The sequence below is a fragment of the Oncorhynchus tshawytscha genome, linkage group LG02 (assembly GCF_018296145.1).
Source record: "Oncorhynchus tshawytscha isolate Ot180627B linkage group LG02, Otsh_v2.0, whole genome shotgun sequence".
Taxonomy (NCBI): Eukaryota; Metazoa; Chordata; class Actinopteri; order Salmoniformes; family Salmonidae; genus Oncorhynchus; species Oncorhynchus tshawytscha.
The window spans coordinates 30926629-30946269 of NC_056430.1; the positions used below are offsets into that span (position 1 = coordinate 30926629).

Sequence of the window (19641 nt, forward strand, 5' to 3'; positions counted from 1 at the left end):
ATTCCCACTGCCAGCCATTGTTATATTTGGGTCATTGTTGATTTTTTTTTTTACCATTATGATAATACTCCTACTGGTGGCATAATGTTAACACCAATGATGGTAACACTAATCTAATTTGAGTTCATGGCTCAACTTACCCCAAGGCAAACATTGACTATATTAGCCAACACAGCTACAATGATGCACTTTCATGCTAGGTTTAGGACCTCATATTCTAGCTTATAGAGACCAACTGATCTACTTTGATTGAGATACAAGCATCATGAAACCTATAATGCAATAAATTCCTTTGACATTGTGAAAATAATTTTTGAAACTAACTTGATTACCACTTTTTCTATGTGGTTTCTTCTTTCAGACTCCAAGAAATTATGACCTCTTCCTAAATCGTTGGTCACATTAATAATTGTGTGTATGATTTCCTAGAAACAAAGGGTGGCTCAAATAACCCTTTGGCTCAACTTATCCCACTCTCCCCTAGTTGGAATGCAAGCACACTGCTGAACATAACACGGGTACACATCATACCCAACTGTGTGTGTGGGCTTCAGAGCCATACTACTCATGATGACATCCCTAACATGTTCTTATCTGCTCTCTCCTGTGTGTGGTGGGACAGACAGATTGACAGATGTTGACTCTAAAGGCCCTATTCCCACTATTGAATAATGCAACCAAACCATACTACACTCTTGAATAATGCAAGAATTCACAAGTATGTGCAGACAATTAAAGGGTTTATCTCCTTGTCTGTAGGTTACACTCATTGCCTTTCAGCTTCAAGCCAAAATTACAGTTGCTAATAGCAGTCTTCATCAAGTAACAATAGACTAGACTATTAACCCTCTCATACGAATATAAAAGTACAGTAAGCCTACCATACAACATTACAACAAACCAAGCTTCATTTTTATCAACATCATGCAAATCATTGTGGTAAAAGCAAATTGTGAGTATTAGTGAATTCATTGCCACAAGCTGTTTTATATGGAAGATCATACCTGCCACAACAAAAAAATGTACTCATGATTTGTCAACGTGCACAATTAGTCTGATCAACTGTAGCCTACTGTTAACCACAGCTGCAGGTAGTCTAGAGAAACCACCTGGACCTGGCCAGTGCAAACGTAACGTCATATTTTTATAGCCTAAGCTATGTATTTATATCTTAAAATAAGCCCATTTATTTGTGTTCTGGAAAATGTGAACGTGATCAAATTTGGTTTATATTCAAACTTCGGCTGGCTGGTTACATAGGCCTTTTAAATGCAAAAGGATTGATTGACTGTATGAGTATATGTTTAAAGACAGATGCAAAGGCCTGAAACACTGCATACAGTGAGCTCAGCCCCGTTAGTTTTATTGTCCAATCGCAGTGGTTGTCTCTTTGTCCATGTAAAGGGTTTGTTTTCGTCTTCACTAGGAGCAGGAGTTTTTCCAGCCTCCTGAGCATAGTGAATGACACTCTGCAGTAATACCCTCTGCAGCACACTGCGGTCAACACAGCCAAGGTCGACATCGGATGTTCCAGGTGCAATCACATCACATGCATCTGCATAAGTACATGGACACACACACATACATACATACATATATATATACTTTTGCAGGCTCACAAACAGACATGCTCACACATATTTACAATATACACTTTTACAATATTTATACTTGCTAACATTGAGTGCACACAAAGCCCTTGTGATTACAAGCACAATATGACTATAAGCAAGAAGCAATTGACCAAACATGATAAGAAGTGTAACATAAATGACCCATTAAAGCTGTATGTTCAGGCCTGGAACACAATGTTTGCACTCTGATGTTGACCCAGCAGTGAGATATTTGTTTTTCACTCAGGCACATGGTTTACAGTAGGCCTTCTATTCAGAAAGAGAGAGCAAGAGAGACAGATACACAACAGACCAGAGGGGGAGAGACAGCGAGGGAGGACAAGAGAGAGACCAAAGAAAGGAGCATTTGTTTTATTACGAAGCATCACTGCCGCTGGCGAGAAAAATACAAAAGGTCATCTTTATTATTGTCTCACCACAGTTTAGGAGAGAGGGATGGTTGGGGAGGAGGGAGACAGCGGGGGAAAACTCCCACCATGCATTGTGCATCTCTAGAGTGCATGAGACACGTGACACTGTGATGTTGGACACATAACAACAGTCCCTATGGAACATGACCAGAGGAGAAACAACACAGCTCTTCACCATTGTACTTATTAATCTACAGTCACACACAATTACCACAACAGCCCTTTAGAATTAGAACATTTCATTAAAAGCAAATCAGTGCTTCCAATTCTCTCTGTTTTCTTTGTGCATAATCATTGTTTTATGTTCTGAGAGTAGCCTGCCTTTTTTTCTCTAGCACCTGGAAATAACCAACTTTCACAGGACAGCTCAGAGGCGGCATGTGTCTGCGTGAGCGCGTGTACATTGGTGCGTATGTGATCTGTACTCTGGTACATGGGGGACAGATGTTCAATGTTCCTGTGTGTGCCTTCTGTCTGCCGTCCATCTGCCGTCCTCTGGGGACATTCTCTGTTGGAGTGAGTTGTGCATGTTGCACATATGTGTAGAGACAGATTGTGTGTGTACTTGTTTTCCCACCTTATCAGGACCCCAGTGTCCTAACAATTCAAAAGTAAACTTTTATCATGTCCTGAATTTGTTCAAATGCTATTTTAAGATTAACCCTAACCTTAAAAAAAAACGTTAGAGTTAGATTAAGGAAAATATGATATTTAATGGTCAAACATTTTTACTCTCCAAAAAGTTCTGAGATTTCATGAAAATAAATGGAAATGTGTCTTCAGCATTTAACCCAATCCCTCTGAATCAGAGAGGTGCGGGGGGCTGTCTTAAATCAACATCCACGTCTTCGTCGCCCGGGGAACAGTGAGTTAACTGCCTTGCTCAGGCATTAAACAACAGATTTTTTAACTTGTCAGCTCGGGGATTCGATCCAGCAACCTTTTGGTTACTGGCACAACGCTCTAACCACTAGGCTCTGTGTGTGTGTGTGGCTATCGGCGGTTCCACAGGCAGCACTTGAATGACCAGTCTTTCAGTGCGTGTGAACTGTTGGTGCGAGAGTTAATATGACCAAAGGCCCAGCGTGATCCTTACTACTGCGCAGCTAGGCACACACACACTGCAGAAGAACAGTCTGTCCATAGTACAGTAGAAAGACACACACACATATTCATTATTCTTCCTGAATTTCATTTATAAAAATAAACACCAGTGCTCCATCTTTTCTCTTCTTCTCACACCCCCCTCGCATCACATGCCATTCCTGCTACATGTGCTTTTCATCTCTTTATAAACTCCTCTCTCATTTTGCAGAATTCCTAGAATGGACAAAGGCCATCAAACCATGTCAATGGAAACCCAATATGGCTGAGGTGGTATTCAGGATTGTGATGCATACTTGCCATGGGACATTGAACATCTATTTCAATTTTCTCATCCTCTCTTTTTCCAAGGAAATATCTGTCTGCGTGTGACTGTTGTCTCCTCTCTGGTGACCAGAGGTAATGTTATTATGTTGGAGTGGACAGAAAGTCTGCCAGGTTCATATGAAGTCATTTTAAAATCACACTCATCAGATTAGACTGCTGACACACTGGGTGGTAATGGCTTTTCCTACCACTCAGCCCAGAAACACATTTCAGCCTATTACAGGCTAGTTCAGGTGTGTATGAGCCAGAGAAGGAAAGGCACAGAGAAAGGCACAGAGAAAGGGACAGAGATGAGAGAAAGCGATGAGAGATGAGTCAGAGAGATCAGGGTAGCACCATTAAGGCCGTCTGTGTCCAGGAATGATCAGAGGGAATGAACGGCTGGACTGAGCACCCCAATACGACCAGATGCTCTTTGATAGTGTGACACACACACACACACACACACACACACACACACGAGACTAATAGAGAGTAGGAGACCATAGAAACCAGCCTTCACTGCTGCTCAGAGAAAGATGAGAGAATGATGAGGGAGCGAGAACGATTAGAGAGATGGCTAGAGAGAGATGTAATGAGTGTGAGGGGGGTATGGTTATATAAGGTATTGACACAGCAGTGTCTGGGTTGTGAACAAGAGGTGACTGTATTGATTAAATGCTATCCTGCTGTTTTTCTGCCTCATTATTCAATCCATCAGTGATCTGAGATTAGCGTCAACAACAGCCAGGGAACACCACACACAGAGTCTGCATCTTTGTCTCTCTGTTCCTGACCTCAACCAAAGACCACAAACCAATCACTGGCTGTTCTGTTTGGTGTGGAAGGGCATCCAGTGCACATTAGGTAAGGGAACATTGGCTCAGCAGAGGTCCGCCTGTGCAATGGGCTGGCAGGATGATACCATCCCTCAGTTATACAATTTATTCATTTAGCAGATGCTCTTTTCCAGAGAGATTTACAGTTAGCGCATTCATCTTAAGATAGCTAGATGGGCCAACCACATTTTTCCTTAATAAAGTAGCTTTCAGCAAAGTCAGAGCTAGTACGGGGGGAAAAAGTCAAGTGTTGGTTCACAAAAGGCATTTGGGGGGGATTAATTAAGATGCTCTTGGGAAGAGGTAGGGTTACAGATGGTTCCAACATTGGGGTGCCAGTACAGAGAAGAGCTTGGACTGGGCTGAGCGGGAGCTGTCCTCCCGTAGGGGTGGGAGGGCCAAGAGACCAGAGGTGGCAGAACTGAGTGCTCGGGTTGGGGTGTAGGGTTTGAGCATAGCCTGAAGGTAGGGAGGGGCAGGTCCTCTTGCTGCTCCGTAGGCAAGTGCCATAGTCTTGTAGTGGATGTGAGCTTCAACTGGAAGCCAGTGGAGTCGGTGGAGGAGTGGGGTGACATGAGAGAACTTGGGAAGGTTGAACACCAAGTGGGCTGCAGCATTCTGGATAAGTTGTAGGGGTTTGATGGCACAAGCAGGGAGCCCAGCCATCAGCGAATTTCAGTAGTCTAGACGGGAGTTGACTAGCGACTGGATTAGGACCTGTGTGAGGTAGGGTAGTACTCCATGGATATTGTAGAGCATTAACCTGCAGGAGTGAGTCACAACTTTTATGTTTTCAGAGAACAACAGGGTGTTGTGTAAGGTCACGCTAAGGTTCTTTGCACTCTGGGAGGGGGACACCGCAGAGTTGTCAGAGGTGATATAAATGTCTTGGAGCAGGCAGGTCATCCCTGGGAGGAAGCGCAGCTCTGTCTTGTCGAGGTTGAGCTTGGGTCATAGGATGAGGAAAGGGAGAAGAGTAGGGTCGAAGAGGCAGAATCAGGAGACAGAAGCATTTAACAGAAGGGAGAGATGATAGGATAGAAGAGGAAAGAGGGGGAGAGAGAGAGAGCAAAGATTGAGACAGTGCATTAACATCTGAGTAGGAGCTGAGTGAATAGGGTTGGAGAGGGAGACAAAAAGAAACAAAGTAGTGATCAAAGACCTGGGAACAAATTCTTATTTACAATGACGGCATAGGAACAGTGGGTTAACTGCCTTGTTCAGGGGCAGAACGACAGCTTTCTACCTTGTTAGCTCTGGATTTGATCTAGCAACCTTTCGGTTACTGGCCCAACACTCTGACCAATAGGCTACCTGCTGCCCCTAATATTAGTAGGCGAACAGCCTCTGGTAAAGATGAGGTCAAGCATATTGCCTGCCTGTGAGTGGGAGGGGACTGTGAAAGGGAGAGATCAAAAGAGGCAAGGAAGGGAAAGAGAGTTGGAAATAAATGAAGGCAGACATCAGGAGGTTGAAGTAGCCAAGTACGGCGAGTGGTAAGCCATCGCCAAGAAATGAGCTTATCAAGGGGTCAAGCTCATTGAGAAAATCTCGAAGGGCACCTGGTGGGCGATAGATGACAATGTCAAGCTTGAGGGGACAAGTGACAGCACAGAATTCAAATGAGGAGATGGACAGGTGAGTGAAAAAGAAAATATGATTGAAAATGTAGTGAGATTAAGAGAGAGCAGCTGGAGTAGCAGTGTTATCTGGGGTGATCCAGGTCTCCGTCAGGGCCAAAAAGTCAAGGAACTGAAGGGCAGCATAGACTGAGATGAACTCTGCCTTCTTGACCTCAGATTGTCAGTTCCAAACACTGACAGAGTCCAGGAATTCCACACAGGCTGTGCGCGCAGGGTACACTAAATGAGAAGGGTTGCAGCCAAGGGGTGTGGAGCAAATAACAAGGAAAGCGAGAGGGTGGTATGGAGCCTTCCTCAATTTTCCTTCCTCGAATAACTCCGCACAACAACGAGACCACCGCTGACACGGACACCGGTACACAGCTCCTGCTGAGAAAACAAAGGAGACTGAAGTACATTTATACGAATTGCCTTGCAGAGGTGAAGAGCACACATCCCGGTACTAATGACAAGTCATTTTTCCAACAACTGTTTTCAAATCGATTATTTCACTTATAATTCACTTTATCACAATTCCGGTGGGTCAGAAGTTTACATATACTAAGTTGACTGTGCCTTGAAACAGCTTGGAAAATTCCAGAAAATTATGACATGCCTTTAGAAGGTTCTGATAGGCTAATTGACATAATTTGAGTCAATTGGAGATGTACCTGTGGATGAATTTCATGGCCTACCTACATCTTTGCTCGACATCATGGGAAAATCTAAAGAAATCAGCCAAGACCTCAGAAAAAAATTGTAGACCACCACAAGTCTGGTTTCCAAACGTACGCAAGAATAAACACCATGGGACCACACAGCCGTCATACCGCTCAGGAATCAGACGCGTTCTGTCTCCAAGAGATGAACATACTTTGGTGTGAAAAGTGCAAATCAATCCCAGAACAACAGCAAAGGACATTGTGAAGATACTGGAGGAAACAGGTACAAAACTATCTATATCCACAGCAAAACGAGTCCTACATCGACATAACCTGAAAGGCCGCTCAGCAAGGAAGAAGCCACTGCTCCAAAACCGTCGTAAAAAAGCCAGACTACGGTTTGGAACTGCACATGGGGACAAAGATAGTACTTTTTGGAGGAATGTACTCTGGTCTGATGAAACAAAAATAGAACTGTTTGGCCATAATGACCATCGTTATGTTTGGAGGAAAAAGGGGGAGGCTTGCAAGCCGGAGAACACCATCCCAACCGTGAAGCATGGGGTGGCAGCATCCTGTTGTGGGGGTGCTTTGCTGCAGGAGGGACTGGTGCACTTCACAAAATAGATACAATCGTGAGGCAGGAAAAATATTTGGATATATTGAAGCAACATCAAGACCTCAGTCAGGAAGTTAAAGCTTGGTTGCAAATGGGTCTTCCAAATGTACATAGACCCCAATCATACTTCCAAAGTTGTGGCAAAATGGCTTAAGGACAAAGTCAAGGTATTGGAGTGGCCATCACAAAGCCCTGACCTCAATCGTATAGAAAATTTGTGGGCAGAACTGAAAAAGCATGTGCGAGCAAGGAGGCCTACAAACCTGACTCAGTTACACAAGCTCTGTCAGGAGGAATGGGCTAAAATTCACCCAACTTATTATGGGAAGCTTGTGGAAGGCTAACCGAAACGTTTGACCTAAGTTAAACAATTTAAAAGCAATGCTACCAAATACTAATCGAGTGTATGTAAACTTCTGACACACTGGGAATGTGATGAAAGAAAGAAAAGCTGAAATAAATGATTCTCTACTATTATTCTGACATTTCATATTCTTAAAATAAAGTGGTGATCCTAACTGACCGAAGACTGGGAATTTTTACTTGGATTAAATGTCAGAAATTGTGAAAAACTGAGTTTAAATGTATTTGGCTAAGGTGTATTTAAACTTCCACCTTCAAATGTATGTCCACTTAAGGCTAGGTGTCCCACTAGCGGGACACCTGTCGACATCCGGTGAAATTGGAGAGCGCGCAGTTCAAATAAATCATTTTTTTAAAGCGCTGTCCGGGTTAGAGAGGGCTTGGCCGGTAAGGGATATCTTTGACTCATCGTGCACCAGCGACTCCTGTGGCGGGCCGGGCGCAGTGCACGCTAACGAAGGTTGCCAGGTGCACGGTGTTTCCTCCGACACATTGGTGCGGCTGGCTTCTGGGTTGGATGCGTGCTGTGTTAAGAAGCAGTGCGGCTTGGTTGGGTTGTGTTTCGGAGGACGCATGACTTTCAACCTTCGTCTCTCCCGAGCCCGTACAGGAGTTGTAGCGATGAGACAAGATAGTAGCTACTAAACAATTGGATACCACGAAATTGAGGAGAAAAGGGAAAAAAATAAATCACTTACCTTTTGAAAATCTTCCTCTGATATGCAATCCAAAAGGGTTCCAGCTACAACATGCATGTTTTGTTAGATAAAATCCTTCTTTATATCCCAAAAACTCTGTTTAGTTGGAGCCATCGATTTGAGTAATCCACTCTTTAAACATGCAGACAAAAGGAAGCCAAAAAGATACCGCTAAACTTTGTTAAAACAAGTCACACAGACTGATTTCCAATTGTGACTCCCAGTACCAAAACTCAAAATTCTTCCTCGTTTGGGAAGAAACAAGCCTGAAACCTTGAACAGAGACTGTTGACATCTAGTGGAAGCCATGGGAATTGCAATCTGGGAGCTGGAATTGCATAGGACCCATAGCTTTTCATTGTACGAGCATGGGATCTCAAAAAAAAAAATCTGGTTGGTTTTTCTTTGGATTTTCTCCTACCATATCAATTATGTTATAGTCGCATACAGTATTTTAACATTTCTACAAACGTCAAGATCTTTTCTATCCAATGGTACCAATTATATGCATATCCTTGCTTCTGAGCCTGAGTAACAGGCAGTTTATTTTGGGCACGTCAGTCAGGAGGAAATTCTGAAAAAAGGACCTTAACATTAATAACTTCTTAGGGTTAACATATCATGTGTTATACAAATTTGGAATAATACGCGTTTCTAAGCAAATCACAATACCCACAATTCAGTGATTTCAGGTTGTGGAGGACTGCCCCGTGGAGGTTCAAAGAGGAAGGCATCCGATCAGCCAACATCAGCGCAGCAGAATAGAGCTAGCTAGCTTTCAGAATATACTGACAAGACATTCCAAAGCATTGACAAAATATAAGCTGGCTCATTAATTAATGAGTTCGTGCTGCTAGGCGACCTAAACTGGAACATGCTTAACACCCCAGCCATCCTACAATCTAAACTTGATGCCCTGAATCTCACACAAATTATCAATGAACCTACCAGGTACCTCCCCAAAGCCTTAAACACGGGCACCCTCATAGATATCATCCTAACCAACTTCCCCTCTAAATACACCTCTGCTGTCTTCAACCAAGATCTCAGCGATCACTGCCTCATTGCCTGCATCTGTAATGGGTCAGCGGTCAAACGAGCTCCACTCATCACTGTAAAACGCTCCCTGAAACACTTCTGCGAGCAGGCCTTTCTAAATCGACCTGGCCGGGGTATCCTGGAAGGATATTGATCTCATCCCGTCAGTAGAGGATGCCTGGATATTTTTTAAAAATGCCTTCCAAACCATCTTAAATAAACATGCCCCATTCAAGAAATTTAGAACCAGGAACAGATATAGCCCTTGGTTCTCCCCAGACCTGACTGCCCTTAACCAACACAAAAACATCCTATGGCGTTCTGCATTAGCATCGAACAGCCCCCGTGATATGCAGCTGTTCAGGGAAGCTAGAAACCATTATACACAGGCAGTTAGAAAAGCCAAGGCTAGCTTTTTCAAGCAGAAATTTGCTTCCTGCAACACTAACTCAAAAAGTTCTGGGACACTGTAAAGTCCATGGAGAATAAGAACACCTCCTCCCAGCTGCCCACTGCACTGAAGATAGGAAACACTGTCACCACTGATAAATCCACCATAATTGAGAATTTCAATAAGCATTTTTCTACGGCTGGCCATGCTTTCCACCTGGCTACTCCTACCCCGGTCAACAGCACTGCACCCCCAACAGCAACTCGCCCAAGCCTTCTCCATTTCTCCTTCTCCCAAATCCATTCAGCTGATGTTCTGAAAGAGCTGCAAAATCTGGACCCCTACAAATCAGCCGGGCTAGACAATCTGGACCCTTTCTTTCTAAAATTATCTGCCGAAATTGTTGCCACCCCTATTACTAGCCTGTTCAACCTCTCTTTCGTGTCGTCTGAGATTCCCAAAGATTGGAAAGCAGCTGCGGTCATCCCCCTCTTCAAAGGGGGGACACTCTTGACCCAAACTGCTACAGACCTATATCTATCCTACCGTGCCTTTCTAAGGTCTTCGAAAGCCAAGTCAACAAACAGATTACCGACCATTTCGAATCTCACCATACCTTCTCTGCTATGCAATCTGGTTTCAGAGCTGGTCATGGGTGCACCTCAGCCACGCTCAAGGTCCTAAACGATATCTTAACCGCCATCGATAAGAAACATTACTGTGCAGCCGTATTCATTGATCTGGCCAAGGCTTTCGACTCTGTCAATCACCACATCCTCATCGGCAGACTCGACAGCCTTGGTTTCTCAAATGATTGCCTCGCCTGGTTCACCAACTACTTCTCTGATAGAGTTCAGTGTGTCAAATCGGAGGGTCTGCTGTCCGGACCTCTGGCGGTCTCTATGGGGGTGCCACAGGGTTCAATTCTTGGACCGACTCTCTTCTCTGTATACATCAATGAGGTCGCTCTTGCTGCTGGTGAGTCTCTGATCCACCTCTACGCAGACGACACCATTCTGTATACTTCCGGCCCTTCTTTGGACACTGTGTTAACAACCCTCCAGGCAAGCTTCAATGCCATACAACTCTCCTTCCGTGGCCTCCAATTGCTCTTAAATACAAGTAAAACTAAATGCATGCTCTTCAACCGATCGCTACCTGCACCTAACCGCCCGTCCAACATCACTACTCTGGACGGCTCTGACTTAGAATACGTGGACAACTACAAATACTTAGGTGTCTGGTTAGACTGTAAACTCTCCTTCCAGAACCATATCAAACATCTCCAATCCAAAGTTAAATCTAGAATTGGCTTCCTATTTCGCAACAAAGCATCCTTCACTCATGCTGCCAAACATACCCTTGTAAAACTGACCATCCTACCAATCCTCGACTTTGGCGATGTCATTTACAAAATAGCCTCCAATACCCTACTCAACAAATTGGATGCAGTCTATCACAGTGCAATCCGTTTTGTCACCAAAGCCCCATATACTACCCACCATTGCGACCTGTACGCTCTCGTTGGCTGGCCCTCGCTTCATACTCGTCGCCAAACCCACTGGCTCCATGTCATCTACAAGACCCTGCTAGGTAAAGTCCCCCCTTATCTCAGCTCGCTGGTCACCATAGCATCTCCCACCTGTAGCACACGCTCCAGCAGGTATATCTCTCTAGTCACCCCCAAAACCAATTCTTTCTTTGGCCGCCTCTCCTTCCAGTTCTCTGCTGCCAACGACTGGAACGAACTACAAAAATCTCTGAAACTGGAAACACTTACCTCCCTCACTAGCTTTAAGCACCAACTGTCAGAGCAGCTCACAGATTACTGCACCTGTACATAGCCCACCTATAATTTAGCCCAAACAACTACCTCTTTCCCAACTGTATTTAATTTTTATTTATTTATTTATTTAGCTCCTTTGCACCCCATTATTTTTATTTCTACTTTGCACATTCTTCCATTGCAAAACTACCATTCCAGTGTTTTACTTGCTATATTGTATTTACTTTGCCACCATGGCCTTTTTTGCCTTTACCTCCCTTCTCACCTCATTTGCTCACATTGTATATAGACTTGTTTATACTGTATTATTGACTGTATGTTTGTTTTACTCCATGTGTAACTCTGTGTCGTATCTGTCAAACTGCTTTGCTTTATCTTGGCCAGGTCGCAATTGTAAATGAGAACTTGTTCTCAACTTGCCTACCTGGTTAAATAAAGGTAAAATAAAAAAATAAAAAAATTAAATGTCTATGTGATTTGTAACTTTGCAGGCTGACATTAGCTTCATTAGGTTACGTTAGCTAACCTTTAGCTAGCTAGTTAACCAACGACCACAGAGGTAAACCAACTGTTTTCTATTTAGAGTTTAGCTAAAAGAAATCCAGGTTAGCAGGCAATATTAATCTAGGGAAATTGTCACTTCTCTTGCGTTCATTGCACGCAGTCAGGCTATATGCAACAGTTTGGGCCGCCTGGCTCATTGCGAACTAATTTGCCAGAATTTTACGAAATTATGCCATAACATTGAAGGTTGTGCAATGTAACATGAATATTTAGACTGATGGATGCCACCCATTAGATAAAATACGGAACGGTTCCGTATTTCACTGAAAGAATAAATGTCTTGAATTCAAGATGATAGGTCATTAATATGGTCGAATCCGGAAACTAAGGCTTGCATTTCTGTGTGTTATGTTATAATTAAGTCTATGATATGATAGAGCAGTCTGACTGAGCGATGGTAGGCACCAGCAGGATCATAAGCATTAATTCAAACAGCACTTTCATGCGTTTTGCCAGCAGCTCTGCTGTTTATGACTTCAAGCCTATCAATTCCCGAGATTAGGCTGGTGTAATGATGTGATGTGAAATGGCTAGCTAGTTAGCGGAGTGCGCACTAATAGCGTTTCAAACGTCACTCGCTCTGGGAGTAGTTATTCCCCTTGCTCTGCATGGGTAACGCTGCTTCAAGGGTGGCTGTTGTCGTGGTGTTCCTGGTTCGAGCCCAGGTAGGAGCGAGGAGAGGTACGGAAGCTATACTGTTACACTGGCAATATTAAAGTGCCTATAAGAACATCCAATAGTCAAAGGTATATGAAATACAAATGGTAGAGAGAGAAATAGTCCTATAATTCCTATAATAACTACAACCTAAAACTTCTTACCTGGGAGTATTGAAGACTCATGTTAAAAGGATCCACCAACTTTCATATGTTCTCATGTTCTGAGCAAGGAACTTAAACGTTGGCTTTCTTACATGGCACATATTGCACTTTTACTTTCTTCTCCACCACTTTGTTTTTGCATTATCTAAACTAAATTGAACATGTTTCATTATTTATTTGAGGCTATATTGATTTTATTGATGTATTATATTAAGTTAAATTAAGTGTTCATTCAGTATTGTTGTAATTGTCATTATTACAAATACATTTTAAAAATCGGCCGATTAATCAGTATCGGCTTTTTTTGTCCTCCAATAATCGGTATCGGTGTTGAAAAATCATAATCGGTAGACCTCTAGTGCATAATTATGTCAAACACCCTCATCATCATGTAAGTAGACCCACCCCCAAATAGTGTCTAGTGGTGAAGTTTCCCTTTAAAGTAGATGGCCCTAGCTAGCAAAAAGACAGTACTAGACAACAGATGAAGACAAATTATACTTACCACTCCTGGAGATATCAGGAGTAATAACAACAAAGAAGTTACATATTCACTTTCCTCTGTTCAGACAGTCTAATCGTTATTCTTTTTCACCCAAGGGGTTATGGTTAGTGGTGGTTGAAATTATATTGTAATGAAACAGCAGGGAGCAGGTCTCGAACCCTCGACCTTTGGGCCCGAGGTCCGGCGCGCTATCGACTGTGCCGCAAAAGCATGCTCGTGCGGCAGGGTCGATTTCCGCACTTATAAACCCAGGGTCGTTACAATATAAATGTGGTTGTAGAGTTGGACTCTTCTACTGTAAAAGAGTAAAGGACATGGTGTTGTTTGAGTAACTTTGCTTTGGTTCTGAAAACTTGTAGCTCCTGGGCTAATGCTTTGGCTTTACCTCAGTGGGCTAACATGGCTTGGAGTAATACAGAAAAACAGGGTTCAATACCCAGTCATTTCCCTACACGTATGCCTTGTCTGACTGTCTCGCGCTCTCTTCATCAGGTACTGCTCCTCTGCAACATTAACAAGATGAAGAACTTTAAGCGACGTTTCTCTCTGTCCGTCCCTCGCACCGAAACCATAGAGGAGAACGAGTTCACCGAGCAAATCAACCAGCTCAACATCCAACACACTCAGGGTAAGACCTTTAACTCTACCCAACAATGCCCAATGACACATCAATTCTGTCCTTGTCTCCAGTGGGTCTTGCTGCTATGAGCGTTGCTAAGGAATGACCAGTCCCTTTCACAGCGTATTGGGACTATATTTAGACACAGGAAGCTCAAAGTCCTGATCCCAGATCTTACATTACTCCCTCCATTCATTCATGGATCAGGCCATTCTTGGATCCGTTTATAATCAAACCACCAGCCCAGTCATCTCTGTACCAGCCCCACTTAGTCTCCACAGCCTGATTAGTAGCACTGATTTCCGGCTGGGCTGAGGGAAGGCTGGGGGTTAGAAGAGGTTAAGACACATTTATACAAGCTCTGAGTGGAGAGATGGAGATGTGAAGGAGAAAGAGAGGTGTGAGAGTGTAATAGGGGATGCCAGGAGCCGAGGCTGATTAGCAGGGTTCAAGACACATTTATACAAGCAAATCTCCCTCGCTGTGGTCTACTGGGTCACACCCATCCTCTAATCTAGCACCAGTCTGCCCTGCAGCAGTGATATAAAACAATATTCACAATATTGATTATTATTATTTTAATTATATCAATATTGTAAATCTCCAAAGTGAGCTTTGGCAAAATGTACATTTTTACGTCATGCCAATAGAGCAAATTGAGAAGAAATTCAAAACCTTTTAAACAGTGTGTTCTTGGTGTTCATGCTGTTCACCATTTCTCATGCAGTTCACCATTTCTCATGCTGTTCACCATTTCTCATGCTGTTCACCATTTCTCATGCTGTTCACCATTTCTCATGCTGTTCACCATTTCTCATGCTGTTCACCATTTCTCATGCAGTTCACCATTTCTCATGCAGTTCACCATTTCTCATGCTGTTCACCATTTCTCATGCAGTTCACCATTTCTCATGCAGTTCACCATTTCTCATGCAGTTCACCATTTCTCATGCAGTTCACCATTTCTCATGCAGTTCACCATTTCTCATGCACACTTGACACAGCAACACTTGACACAGCAACACTTGACCTCATAGTTACTTCTCTCACTATTGAGGCAGCTAACCTTGTACAGAAGTTTAGTTTATTAGGATCCCCATTAGCTGGTACATGTGCAGCAGCTACTACTCCTGGGTTCCACATAAAATACATGTACATGAAAGATTACAGAACAGTTTTAGACAAGAACAACATGGAGCACACTGGGATTCAGAATAGAGGTCTGGATGGATGGGAATGTAGCGTTGTGTGATGCCAGCCGTCATCAGCTGTCTGGGGGAAGCAGCTGTGTCTGATCTAACCCCAGAGAGTCCTGTACCCCCTGATGCAGAGAGAACTCAAGGTCTGAGTGAGTGAGTGAGAGTGATAAAGTGTTAATAGGCTCTCTGTCAATCCAGACATTCTGCCCTTCACAACCCCTTCTTCCATCACAGCCTATTTCAGACAATAACTGAACAAAAATGTCAAAGTAATCCTTGATTTGAATCAGGGCAATGCTGTCCAACTGTCTGTCCATGTTTGGAGACAGACTTGGCTCACATTTTTCCCAGGATTAACCACATTCTCTGGATGTCCCTTTCAACTCCTAATGAGGTTGGGATACATCAGCAACAGACCTTCAAATAATGTTTTTTTTTCATGTTAAAATATAGTTCAATTCAATTCCCTGACACTTAAATACCATAACACACAATAAGTTGGTCACATCAGAGGAGCTGTCTTTACAGTGGTCACATTTATTGCAAAAAAAGAGAATAACACAATCAGCTCGCAGATCAGAATTACCATCTAGGTTCGTTAGGGAAGTTTTATCAACATAATATCCCCTTCAGTAGCCCTTCTCAGCTGGTAAGCAGCTAAATCAAACTTAAAATGACAAAGAAAAGTCAGTCACACCTGAATTAGGCTGATTAATTCAGGATTATATCCCACAGGCTAACAATCTCAGACATGCACACACACCGCACATCTACAGTGTTACAGCTAACCTAATGAGACATCCCAAATCAGTTTGGATTAGCACACAAGCCTAACACAATTACCACTCCACTACTGCAGGGCTAGCTGTGTGTGTGTGTGTGTGTGTGTGTGTGTGTGTGTGTGTGTGTGTGTGTGTGTGTGTACCAGGGAGGCCACCCGCCTGCCACTGCCAGTCTAATCTTTAAGTCAATCTAATACCTAGTTAATATCTAGTACAGCTTCTCAATTAAATCATCATTTTTGATATTCTAACAAGTGTACTGATGGAAAGATAAATCTAATCAAATCAGTTCAGATGATTACATCAATCACTGTCATACTAACTTTTAACAGAGCCAGCCAGAGAAGAATGGATGTAGAAACCTATTAGTAGCCTACAACGCCGTAGAAACCTATTAGTAGCCTACAACGCCGTAGAAACCTATTAGTAGCCTACAACGCCGTAGAAACCTATTAGTAGCCTACAACGCCGTAGAAACCTATTAGTAGCCTACAACGCCGTAGAAACCTATTAGTAGCCTACAACGCCGTAGAAACCTATTAGTAGCCTACAACGCCGTAGAAACCTATTAGTAGCCTACAACGCCGTAGAAACCTATTAGTAGCCTACAACGCCGTAGAAACCTATTAGTAGCCTACAACCATAAGTTTCATTAGAAATCACATGTAGTGAGGAACCTAAAGTCAGCAGACAGTTCAGGCTTCATTTGAACAAACCTAATGCAATAGTAAATCTAAGGGCTCCATTTGAACAAACCTAATGCATTAGTAAATCTAAGGGCTCATTTTAACAAACCTAATGCATTAGTAAATCTAAGGGCTCATTTTAACAAACCTAATGCAATAGTAAATCTAAGGGCTCATTTTAACAAACCTAATGCATTAGTAAATCTAAGGGCTCATTTTAACAAACCTAATGCAATAGTAAATCTAAGGGCTCCATTTTAACAAACCTAATGCAATAGTAAATCTAAGGGCTCCATTTTAACAAACCTAATGCATTAGTAAATCTAAGGGCTCATTTTAACAAACCTAATGCATTAGTAAATCTAAGCACAGGCGGTAGCACTATAGGTCCAGGGGTGAGTCCGAAATATTTGTAGCTATTTTCACTCATAATTCTATAACATTAATAATAAAACACAGCAGACTATGGAGGTTTTTACACACATCCAAACTTTTCACAGTAGCTGGAAAAAGATCCAATATGCAGCACCAGTCAAAAGTTTGGACACACCTACTCATTCCAGGGTTTTTCTTTATTTTTACCATTTTCTATATTGTAGAATAATAGTGAAGACATCAAAACTATGAAATAACACATATGGAATTATGTATTAACCAAATTTTTTTTAAATCAAAATAGATTTGAGATTCTTCAAAGTAGCCACCCTTTGCCTTGACAGCTTTGCACACTCTTGGCATTCTCTCAACCAGCTTCCAGTTTTATTTTTGAATATATTTTTTATTTATTTCACCTTTATTTAACCAGGTAGGCAAGTTGAGAACAAGTTCTCATTTACAATTGCGACCTGGCCAAGATAAAGCAAAGGAGTTCGACACATACAACGACACAGAGTTACACATGGAGTAAAACAAACATACAGTCAATAATACAGTATAAACAGTCTATATACGATGTGAGCAAATGAGGTGAGATAAGGGAGGTAAAGGCATAAAAAGGCCATGGTGGCAAAGTAAATACAATATAGCAAGTAAAACACTGGAATGGTAGATTTGCAGTGGAAGAATGTGCAAAGTAGAAATAAAAATAATGGGGTGCAAAGGAGCTAAATAAATAAATAAAATAAATACAGTAGGGAAAGAGGTAGTTGTTTGGGCTAAATTATAGGTGGGCTATGTACAGGTGCAGTAATCTGTGAGCTGCTCTGACAGTTGGTGCTTAAAGCTAGTGAGGGAGATAAGTGTTTCCAGTTTCAGAGATTTTTGTAGTTCGTTCCAGTCATTGGCAGCAGAGAACTGGAAGGCGAGGCGGCCAAAGAAGGAATTGGTTTTGGGGGTGACCAGAGAGATATACCTGCTGGAGCGCGTGCTACAGGTGGGTGATGCTATGGTGACCAGCGAGCTGAAATAAGGGGGGACTTTACCTAGCAGGGTCTTGTAGATGACATGGAGCCAGTGGGTTTGGCGACGAGTATGAAGCGAGGGCCAGCCAACGAGACCATACAGGTCGCAATGGTGGGTAGTATATGGGGCTTTGGTGACAAAACGGATGGCACTGCATCCAATTTGTTGAGTAGGGTATTGGAGGCTATTTTGTAAATGACATCGCCGAAGTCAAGGATTGGTAGTATGGTCAGTTTTACAAGGATATGTTTGGCAGCATGAGTGAAGGATGCTTTGTTGCAAAATAGGAAGCCTATTCTAGATATAACTTTGGATTGGAGATGTTTGATGTGGGTCTGGAAGGAGAGTTTACAGTCTAACCAGACACCTAGGTATTTGTAGTTGTCCACGTATTCTAAGTCAGAGCCGTCCAGAGTAGTGATGTTGGACAGGCAGGCAGGTGCAGGCAGCGATCAGTTGAAGAGCATGCATTTAGTTTTACTTGTATTTAAGAGCAATTGGAGACCACGGAAGGAGAGTTGTATGGGATTGAAGCTTGCCTGGAGGGTTGTTAACACAGTGTCCAAAGAAGGGCCAGAAGTATACAGAATGGTGTTGTCTGCGTAGAGGTGGATCAGAGACTCACCAGCAGCAAGAGCGACATCATTGATGTATACAGAGAAGAGAGTCGGTCCAAGAATTGAACCCTGTGGCACCCCCATAGAGACTGCCAGAGGTTTTATTTTATTTATTTATTTTACCTTAATTTAACCAGGTAGGCAAGTTGAGAACAAGTTCTCATTTACAATTGATCCGGACAGCAGACCCTCCGATTTGACACACTGAACTCTATCAGAGAAGTAGTTGGTGAACCAGGCAAGGCAATAATTTGAGAAACCAAGGCTGTCGAGTCTGCCGATGAGGATGTGGTGATTGACAGAGTAGAAAGCCTTGGCCAGATCAATGAATACGGCTGCACAGTAATGTTTCTTATCGATGGCAGTTAAGATATCATTTAGGACCTTGAGCGTGGCTGAGGTGCACCCATGACCAGCTCTGAAAACAGATTGCATAGCAGAGAAGGTATGCAGAGATTCGAAATGGTTGGTAATCTGTTTGTTGACTTGGCTTCGAAGACCCTTAGAAAGGCAGGGTAGGATAGATATAGGTCTGTAGCAGTTTGGGTCAAGAGTGTCCCCCCCTTTGAAGAGGGGGATGACCGCAGCTGCTTTCCAATCTTTGGGAATCTCAGACGACATGAAAGAGAGGTTGAACAGGCTAGTAATAGGGGTGGCAACAATTTCGGCAGATAATTTTAGAAAGAAGGGGTCCAGATTGTCTAGCCCGGCTGATTTGTAGGGGTCCAAATTTTGCAGCTCTTTCAGAACATCAGCTGACTGGATTTGGGAGAAGGAGACATGGGGAAGGCTTGGGCAAGTTGCTGTGGGGGGTGCAGTGCTGTTGACCGGGGTAGGATTAGCCAGGTGGAAAGCATGGCCAGCCGTAGAAAAATGCTTATTGAAATACTCAATTATAGTGGATTTATCAGTGTGACAGTATTTCCTATCTTCAGTGCAGTGGGCAACCGGGAGGAGGTGTTCTTATTCTCCATG

General features: G+C 42.9%; 1 protein-coding gene across 3 annotated transcripts in view; it reads left to right on the forward strand.

Moving 5' to 3' along the window:
• LOC112218232 (cyclin-dependent kinase 18) overlaps positions 1–19641 on the forward strand; it is a 57412-nt gene that overhangs the window by 14788 nt on the left and 22983 nt on the right. Inside the window, exons 2-5 of one of the 3 annotated variants that reach the window (XM_042296424.1) lie at positions 3360–3418; positions 3500–3547; positions 4176–4321; positions 13855–13990. In XM_042296424.1, the coding sequence (XP_042152358.1) occupies positions 13882–13990 (109 nt within the window). In that variant the 5' untranslated portion in view covers positions 3360–3418; positions 3500–3547; positions 4176–4321; positions 13855–13881. Of the gene's footprint in view, positions 1–3359; positions 3548–4175; positions 4322–13854; positions 13991–19641 lie in introns of all 3 variants that reach the window. The other 2 variants (XM_042296417.1, XM_042296407.1) reach the window with 2 other exon arrangements.